A 9,966-nucleotide genomic window follows, 5' to 3' on the forward strand; every position below is an offset into this window, starting at 1 on the left:
TCCAAACCACGCAGTTCACCCTTCCTCCTTCCCATTTCACACCCGATTCCAAGCACTGATCACTATTCCAAAGGGGGGAGCTCCATGTAGAGCTCCTGTGGCTGGACAGCCCTTCTCTCTGACTGCCGCCCATCTGAGTGGTCAGCTTGCTCAAGGGACCGGGATTCCCCTGCCCACCTCCTCCCCACCCTTCTTGTTGCCCAGTGATACTATGGGGCAGCCCCAAGCATCAGAGTGGTGGAAGGGCCTCCTGCCATTGCCCAAACCTCTTCCCATGCCAGGCGCCTTCAAGCAGGACCCTGAGGCAGCATATGTGGCCTTTCAAATGCCCTGGTGCCCACATTGTTCCTTCCACTGCCTTCCCTGGACTTTCCACTGCCCCTTATGCAACATCTGTGTGGAGGTGAGTACTCCTCCTTCCTGTTCACTCTCCCTTCCCCAGGCACCTAGCCAGGACTGGGAACCTCACATCATATGTGGGCCAAGGGTGGGTATGAGACCATCTTCCCAGACTGCTAAAAGTGGCTCTCAGCCACTCTAGGTCACTTACATCTGTATTGCCTCTGTGTCTGTATGTGTCCTGAGAGGCTGGCCTTGCTTGCACAGGTGCTGATAGGCAAAGGGCATCTCATCTGTGCTGAGCCTGGTGGAGTCAGGGGGAGGAAAGGCAGCGCCTGTCCCATCCTCTGGCTTACAGATACTAGATACCCAGACCTTTAGGCTGACTGATGCCTGTCCACCTCTGGGTGTCCAAGCTGGAGGGTTTCCTGGGTTCTGAGTGCTCTTTTCTCACATGCACACCCTGAGTAGACTTACAAGTGCAGAAGGCTGGCTGGGCAAGCAAGTTCTTCACATCCTTATTCAGTATCTGAGAAAATAGAGGCTCAGACTTACCCTATACCTTGCTTGAAGTGACACCAGGCAGGTCTTATCTCTAAAGACTTCACTCAGGACAGGTGACCTGATGAGCCATGGCGTCCTAACTGTGCTCTAACCATGGAAATGCTAGTTTCGCCCTGGATATGGGAGCCCATGCATAGGGCCAAGAGCAGGAGGTCTAGGGGCTAGGTTGGGGGAGGCCTCAAGATTTGGGGCTGATGGGCTAGGCCAGATAGACCCTTGAGGCCTTCCTCCTCTCCCCTAGGACTTTGACCACCACTGCAAGTGGGTCAATAATTGCATCGGTCATCACAACTTCCGCATCTTCTTGCCACTGCTCATATCCCTTGCCTCTACCTGAGTGTCCTGCTGGCTACCTGCCTGATATTCCTCCTGCGCACGAGACACGGACCCTTCTCCCTGGACAAAGCCATGGCGTATCCACACCGTACCAAGGGCCCGCAGTGGGAAGAGCACAGGCTTGGGACTGGAGGGACCGACAGCCAAGGGGCAGGGTAACCGATGGTGGGGCTGACGTGGGTGGGGCTAGAGGGAGGAGCCACTTGGGAGGATCTGTGAAGGACAGGTTGAAGGCGAGTGGGTCAGGGAGATGGATGGGGTAGGATGGACTGTGGAGTTAAGAATCTAGCGGAGCCAGGGAGTGGGGCAATGAAGGTTGAGAAGGAACAGGCGGGACAACAGCGCGGTGGAGTGAGGTTTCGCTTTGCTGACTGGACCAAGCGTTCAGTCCAGGGTGGAAGAGTGGGTGGGCGGGGCTAACTAGGACGGGGTTTGGGGGCGTGGTCAAGTAGAGGGGCGGGGCCAAAGAATAACTCTTTGGTGGCTTGGCTTCTTAGCCAAGCTTCATCCTAGCTCTACCTTCCACCAGCCTCCTGCTGTCGCTCATCCTGCTCCTGCTGATCCAAGCTGCGTGGGTGAGCGCCGCCAGGCGCCCCTAAGAGGGCAAGGTAAGCAGGGCAGAATGTTCTTGCACATCTGCGGCTCCAGCACTTTCTGTGCTTTCTCCACTGCCCTTGCTTCTTGAGTCCTTCTGGACCCATCCCTTAAGATGCAGCTCAAATCTCTCCTCCCCCTAGAGCTCAGTGTTCCTTCTCCCTCCTGGGCACATTGAGTGGAGAGCCTACTGTGTGCCAGGCTGAGTGTTTTTTGAGGGATGTGTGTAGAGGTAAGTACATCCTGCACTTGTGTTGATAAGCAACCGGCCGACACCCAGGAACACTCTGAGAGGGGGTCATACCAGAGTGTTGTAGCAGACTGGAAGAAACTGAGAGTTTGGCGAGGCCCACGGTTGTAGAGGAGGACATGCAGCTCTTTATGTCCTAGGTATCACTGTGGAGAGGCAGAGGACAGGGGGGCATTGCCTGATGAGAGGCACCTGTGCAAAAAGGCACAGAAACCCGAAAGTAGGATGTTAACAGAACGATGAGAAAAAGGCTCTAATTCAAGCCCAAGGGCAATGAAGTTGACCCCGTGGGGGGGTCAAGATTAAAAAGACCCACAAAGTCAAGCGTGGAATTTGGTTTTGGTGAAGGGGAAACCTGGGAACCATCTTGGGATTTTTTTTTTTTAAGTCGCTTATTGAGGAAATGGTAAAAATTACCCTTTTTAGTCTATAGTTAGGGATTTTGACAAATGGATACTGTCCTGCATTCTCCACTATGACTAAAGTTAGACCAGTTTTATTACCCCAGAAAATCCTTTCATCATCTTTTGTTGTCAGTTTCTCTCCCTATGTCCTGGTTTTTCTTTTTCCAGAATCATGTAAAAATGGAGTTGTTGTCTTTTTAGTCTGGCTTCATTCATTTAGCACAATGCATTTGAGATTCATTCATGTTATTGCTCATATCAGTAGTTCATTTCCTTTTATTGTTATGTAGTATTGTATGGATGCCCTACAGGTTATTTATACATTCACCAATGGAAGGATTTTTACATTGTATCTAGCTTTTGGCAGTATTTTTTGTTTGTTTTGGGTTTTTTGTACCAGGGATTGAACCCAGGGATGCTTAACCATTGAGCTACATTCCCAGATCCCCTCCCCCTTTGTGTTTTCTTTATGGAAATTTTTTTCTTTTTTTAATCTTAAGACAGGTTCTCGCTAAGTTGCTTAGGGCATCACTGAGTTGCTGAGACTGGCTTTGAACTTGAAATCCTCCTGCCTTAGCCTCCCAAACTTCTGGGATTACAGGTGTGGGCCATGGTGTCCAGGTAGTTTTGGGCAGTTACAAATATATTTGCTACAAACATTGGTATATAGGCATTGAATATAAGTTTTCAGTTCTGTTGGGTAAATTCTTAGGGGTCATTGCTGAGTCATAAGGTAACTGTTTGTGGAACTTTATAGGAAATTGTCAAATTTGTCTTCTAAAACCACTATACAATTTCTAGTTTCTACCAGCAATGTATGAGAATTCCAGTTGCTCCACATCCTCACCAACATTTGACCCTGTCATTTGTTGTTATTTTCTTTTGTCTTTTAATCGTAACCTAATAAATGAGTCGTGGTATCTCATTAAGGCTCCAGGTTGAGTTTTCCTATTGAGTAATGATGTTGGGCATATTTTCATGTCTTTTGCCCATTAAAACAACAACAACAAAAAAAGGGTTGTTTTCTTATTGAGTTTTAAGAGTTTTCTACATCAGATTCAGATCTAGGTTTTGTAAATCTCTTCTTGCAATCTGTTCCTTGTCATTCCATTTTCTTCGTAGCATCTTCCCAAGAGCAGGAGTTCTTAGTGTTGTTTTTCCAGGACTGGGGGTTGAATCAGGGGTGCTTGACCACTGAGTTCTCCCCAAGCATTTTGTAGTTGTTGTTCATTCTACATAGAAAATTATGTCATCTGTGAAGAACAGTTTCATTACCTTCTTTCCAATCTGTGTGTCTTTATTCCTTTTCCTTTTAGTGTTGAATAGGAATGATAGGAGTGGGCATCTTTACCATGGGATTCCTTTAGTATGGCAATCACTTGACTAAAGGCTCTTTCAAGAAGACTGGTGGGCAGCATCAGTGGGGGAGGGGAAGCTTTAGATCCCGAGACAGTGAACAGACAGAGGAGCCTCTCTGCTCATCACCTCCCATCCTTTTAGTCACCACCCCACCACTGCCATATGTGGTTCTCTCCCCCCTGTGACTCCTGTGCTTGGCCCTTATTCCTCAGCCCTGTGGTCTGCCTTTCTTCTCTCCAGCTTCTAGTATCATCATTGAGTTTGCCTGGCAGCCTTTTCCCTCCCTCCATCCTGTGGTTCTTCCAGCCCCAGGTCAGGCCATAGGCCATCGCCCTTCCTCCTCTGCTCAGAATGAGGCCCTCCAAGTCCAGGATCCTCAGTCTCAAGGGACCTAAATGTGGTCTGCACTGGGATTCACCAGACAGGGCTCCTTTCCATTACCTGCAGCACCCATCTCAGGCACTGATCCCATGCTCCAACTTTCACTCCCACCATACTCCATTCCCTGACTGCAACTCCTCCTGGAGTCACTTGCTTGGTGGTTGGTGGCAAGGACTCTAGAGCCAGACCACATAAGTCCAAATCACAGCTCTTCAACATACCAGCAGGGAGACCTTGGGTATGCTACTTAGCCACCTGGTTGCTCAGTTTTCTATCTGTAAAAGAGTGAAGCATGACCTTCATTTCTCCCCCTTGTATTATTTTTCCCTCTCCCCTCATTTCCTCTTGTATGTTCTTTTGTATAACCCTGATGGTCTCCTTCCATTTCCATGCAATTTCCTTTTTCTCTCCCTTTCCCTCCCACCTCTCATCTCTGTTTAATGTTAATCTTCTTCTCATGCTCTTCGTCCCTACTCTGTTCTTAGTTACTCTCCTTATATCAAAGAAGACATTTGGCATTTGTTTTTTAGGGATTGGCTAGCTTCACTTAGCATAATCTGCTCTAGTGCCATCCATTTCCCTGCAAATTCTATGATTTTGTCATTTTTTAATGCAGAGTAATACTCCATTGTGTATAAATGCCACATTTTTTTAATCCATTCGTCTATTGAAGGGCATCTGGGTTGGTTCCACAGTCTTGCTATTGTGAATTGAGCTGCTATGAACATCGATGTAGCAGTGTCCCTGTAGCATGCTCTTTTTAGGTCTTTAGGGAATAGACCAAGAAGGGGAATAGCTGGGTCAAATGGTGGCTCCATTCCCAGCTTTCCAAGACATCTCCATACTGCTTTCCAAATTGGCTGCACCAATTTGCAGTCCCACCAGCAATGTACAAGTGTACCCTTTTCCCCACATCCTCGCCAGCACTTGTTGTTGTTTGACTTCATAATGGCTGCCAATCTTACTGGAGTGAGATGGTATCTTAGGGTGGTTTTGATTTGCATTTCTCTGACTGCTAGAGATGGTGAGCATTTTTTCATGTACTTGTTGATTGATTGTATGTCCTCCTCTGAGAAGTGTCTATTCAGGTCCTTGGCCCATTTGTTGATTGGGTTGTTAGTTATCTTATTGTCTAATTTTTGGAGTTCTTTGTATACTCTGGATATTAGGGCTCTGTCTGAAGTGTGAGGAGTAAAGATTTGTTCCCAGGATGTAGGCTCTCTATTTACCTCTCTTATTGTTTCTTTAGCTGAGAAAAAACTTTTTAGTTTGAGTAAGTCCCATTTGTTGATTCTAGTTATTAACTTTTGTGCTATGGGTGTCCTATTGAGGAATTTGGAGCCCGACCCCACAGTATGTAGATCGTAGCCAACTTTTTCTTCTATCAGACGGCGTGTCTCTGATTTGATATCAAGCTCCTTGATCCATTTTGAATTAACTTTTGTGCATGGTGAGAGAAAGGGATTCAGTTTCATTTTGTTGCATATGGATTTCCAGTTTTCCCAGCACCATTTGTTGAAGATGCTATCCTTCCTCCATTGCATGCTTTTAGCCCCTTTATCGAATATAAGATAGTTGTAGTTTTGTGGATTGGTTTCTGTGTCCTCTATTCTGTACCATTGGTCCACCCGCCTGTTTTGGTACCAGTACCATGCTGTTTTTGTTACTATTGCTCTGTAGTATAGTTTGAAGTCTGGTATCGCTATACCGCCTGATTCACACTTCCTGCTTAGCATTGTTTTTGCTATTCTAGGTCTTTTATTTTTCCATATGAATTTCATGATTGCTTTCTCTATTTCTACAAGAAATGCCTTTGGGATTTTGATTGGCATTGCATTAAACCTATAGAGAACTTTTGGTAATATCGCCATTTTGATGATGTTAGTTCTGCCTATCCATGAGAGGGGGTAGAGAGAGAAGAGGGGTGGGGAGGGGAGGGGAGGGGGGATAGTAGAGGATAGGAAATGTAGCAGAATACAACAGACACTAGTATGGCAATATGTAAATCAATGGATGTGTAATTGATGTGATTCTGCAATCTGTATATGGGCTAAAAATGGGAGTTCATAACCCACTTGAAGAAAAGTGTGAAAGATGATATATCAAGAACTATGTAATGTTTTGAACAACCAACAATAAAAAAAATAAAATAAAAAAAAAAAAGAGTGAAGCATGGGTCAATTCACGTAAGAAACAGAACAGTGGCTGATAACATAAAGTGCCCTGTGTGCTGCTATTACTCTTACTACCATTCCTTCCCATGGTCATTTACACATGTTTGTGCTTCATCTTAAAAGCCAAGCAATCCCCACTCTTAATGTCCCAGGCCTCCACTCCACTTGTTGTACCCTCTGTGCCTTATTCTCTGAAAGAGTATGCTCTTGAACTTGTAATCCTCCCGCCTGAGTCTCCCGAGTCGTTGGGATTACATAAGTGTGCCACCATGCCCGATTTGACTGAGGCATTCTTGATGCCCTGAAATATTCCTGGCTGGGGGCGCATCTCAGTGGTAGAGCTTGTGCTTAGCATGAACTGGGCCTGAGTTCTTCAATCCCCAGCACACAAAGAAAAGAAATCTAAATAAATGAGTGAACCTACAAACAAAAGAATCAACATTTGGGGATAGAAGAAAAGAGAGAAAGGATCAGAGAGAAGCCTGGTGCCCTGATCCCCCAGGATAAGGGGAAGAAGGAGAGGCAGCAGGAAGTTGGGCAGAAAATGGGGCAAGAAGAAAATTCCACTTGATTTCGGTCCTGTGGGGGTATGGTGGCTTTTGAGACACAGAATTGGAGAAGGAGCCCCAGGAGTGGAGCCAGTAAGGGAGGCTGGTCCTGGTGCTTCAGAGCTGTTGGATTCTATTCATGTCTAATAGGGTTCCATGTGGGGAAAGGAAAGTATTCAGATTTTCTGCTCAGTTCTTAAAAATTTACTAATTATCTGGGGCTGGGGCTGTGGCTCAGTGGTAAAGCGCTTGCCTCACACATGCAAGGCACTGGGTTTGATCCTCAGTACCACATAAAAATAAATAAAGAGATTATGTCCATCTATAACTAAAAAACAAAATTTACTAATTATTATTCCTTTAAGCATTTTTATATACACTATGTACAATCAATCAACATTTTATATACTTTATATCCATCTAATCAAAAATTCTTTCAGTAAATTTAAAAATTCTGTAAAGTTTTTTAACACTTTGCCATTAATTAATTATTATTATTATTATTTTTGGTACTAGGGATTGAACCCAGGGGTACTTTATCATTTAAGCTACATCCCCAATCCCTCTTATATTTTGTTTTGAGATAGGGTCTCACTAAGTTACTGAGGGTCTTGCTAAGTTACTGAGGCTGGCCTTGAACTTTCGATCCTCCTGCCTCAACTTCCCAAGTCACTAGGATTCCAGGTGTGTGCCACTGCACCTGGCACGATACTAGTTTCTTAAGTGCTGTGAACACATTAAAGGAGGCAGAACACGTAGAACACAATAGTTCATGTTGTTTTTTGGACATGGTGGAATATTCCAGAGCTGTCCTGATGTGGAATCCTAGTTCCTCATAGTGGAGAATAGTGTTGAAGATCAAAGTCTTCATGCGAGGGTCAATGGAGAGTTGGGGTGGACAGAGGTGCTGCTGGGCCACTTTCCATTATGACAGAACTTTTGCTAGCTAAATCTCTTGAAGTTGAGACTCAATATGGTCTGGAAGGAGGAGGGGGCAAGGCTTATGAATGGAGTGGGGGGAAGGGAAAAGTGGAATAAAGTAGAGGAGAAGCCAGTCAGTGTCAAAGGGAGGACTTGACCTTTGAGCTTGACTTTTCCTGCTTTGTGTACTGAAGGCCTTCAGCCCAGATTTCCCTGGGCCATGTGATTTTTAAAAAAAAATTTTTATAGTTGTAGATGGACAGAATGCCTTTAATTTATTTATTTTATTTTAATGTGATGCTGAGGATCAAACCTAGTGCCTCATGCATGCTAGGTAAGCACTCTGCTGTTGAGCTACAGCCCAGCCCTGACCATGTGATTTTTGACTAGGAAACTATAATTGGGCCTCCCCTCTGCCCCTTCCCTCCCAGAGAGTGAAATTCAATGAAGGCACATTTTTTTAAAAAAATGAGAAGTGGGGAAGTGAAGTGGGAATGGGGTGATAACACTGTCTTTGGAGCAGTTGAGCAGCACAAGGAAGATCCCAAAAAGTATCTGGAAGGATGGGTGAGAGGAAAGGTGTGGCCAATGGAGACAGAGCCAGGATCCTGCACAGGGAGGCACAAGGGGATGAGGAGCCCTGGGAAGGCAGGAGAGGTGGGTGCTGGGTCAGCACTGTCTGGGGAGAGCTCCTCACAAGTGGGGAAAGAGAGGTCACTCCTCCTAGAAGCCCAAGAAGGCAGGAGGCCCTGGGTCACTCTTGAGCTTCCCTGCCCTTGGAGTCTTGCTCCAAGCCTGGGTTGAGCCCTAGCTTAGTCAACCAACTTAGGGAGGGTCACTGGGAGATGGCCTTACCTGGTCCTGCTGGTTCTGAGCTCCTCTTCCCATCCCCATCTCCCTCCAGGGACAATTCCTTCAGGGGGACAACTTCTTCTACCAGGGCTGTGCCAGCAACTGGTATATGACCATTTGTGCACCGTTGGGATCCAAGTGAGTTGGTAAACAAGAGGCTCAAGTGGTGGACCCTGAGGCTGGTGGGGTGGGGTGAAGCTGGGTCTTCTTCCTTGGTCCCTGACCCCAGCTCCCAGACCCTGTCATCCACTGTCCTTTCTTTTGCGGTTTTCTCCAGGGCACTCTGGGACCTTCTGGGAACTTTTCTCCTCTTGCCTTTCTAATTTCTTGCCCCAAGAAATGGGGTAGAGGGGAACTGCAGCCTGGATGAGGTTCCTGTGTGAGAGCCCTGGGCTCTGTGCTTTCCCAGCTGAGGGATGAGGGTGGCCAGGGAGACCAGGCCAAGGTGGGTAGTGACTCCTTGCATTTGGCCTGTCACTCCACAGGTACTTGTCAGAAGCTGTCTGGCTGCAGAGAGAGGAAGTAACCGAGTGGGATTCCCTGCACGCTCTGTGCTTGCCAAGATACTCCTCCCCACACCATCCTACAGAGTTCCGTGGGCCCACATCTCAAACTCTGGGTTTCTACACACATGGGCAGGGCCCCCCAGGGAGTGGCAAGGCTGCAGCTTTCCAGGAAGTGAGGAGTAGCAGGTGTGCACTGGGAGAGGGGTGTCTGGGGGTTGCACATGTGTTAGGGGAAGCCCCTGAAGATGGGCTGGCCCTGAAACTGAAGCACTTAGAGTTTAAGAAGCAGGATTATGGACCTGGAGGGTGTGGGGTCCAGGTCACAAGACTTTACAGCACACCCAGGTGTCCCTGGATAGACAGAGAGAAAAGACTGCACCGCTAACTTTTTAGTTGGCCTTGGGCCAGTCCCTTACCTTTCTGGGCCTCAATTTCCTCAGCTATTAATGAGGACTGAGACCAGTTCTGTAGTGTATCATGTTTTAAAGGAGAAATTTTTTAAATGGAAATTTTTACTTGAAGTCCCCATGTGAAACAAACGGAGTGGAGCATTAGGAGCGCAGTGGGGTGGGTAACCCACAGTGCCCCTCAAAGTTCCTTGTAGTGACTTGTGCTGCCAGCCCTCTCCTTTGTCCTGTCTCCAGGGGCCCAGGGCTTGACTGTGAGCTATGGGGTGGAGGTCAGGGAGAGCCCCCATGTATTGACTCTGTGTTTAGCTTCCCATCAGCCCAATGCTGC

The 9,966-nt window shown here is 46.8% G+C and overlaps 1 protein-coding gene across 1 annotated transcript; it reads left to right on the forward strand.

Moving 5' to 3' along the window:
* The first annotated feature begins 211 nt into the window (after positions 1-211).
* Positions 212-9,691, forward strand: LOC114093219 (zinc finger DHHC-type palmitoyltransferase 19). The gene is given in 6 exon segments (XM_071614893.1): positions 212-403; positions 1,145-1,223; positions 1,226-1,316; positions 1,742-1,847; positions 8,775-8,860; positions 9,208-9,691. Coding segments are annotated over 6 exon segments (960 nt in total). The 3' UTR covers positions 9,614-9,691.
* The last annotated feature ends 275 nt before the right edge of the window (positions 9,692-9,966 follow it).

Source organism: Marmota flaviventris, chromosome 8 (genome assembly GCF_047511675.1).
Source record: "Marmota flaviventris isolate mMarFla1 chromosome 8, mMarFla1.hap1, whole genome shotgun sequence".
In the NCBI taxonomy this organism is placed as follows: domain Eukaryota; kingdom Metazoa; phylum Chordata; class Mammalia; order Rodentia; family Sciuridae; genus Marmota; species Marmota flaviventris.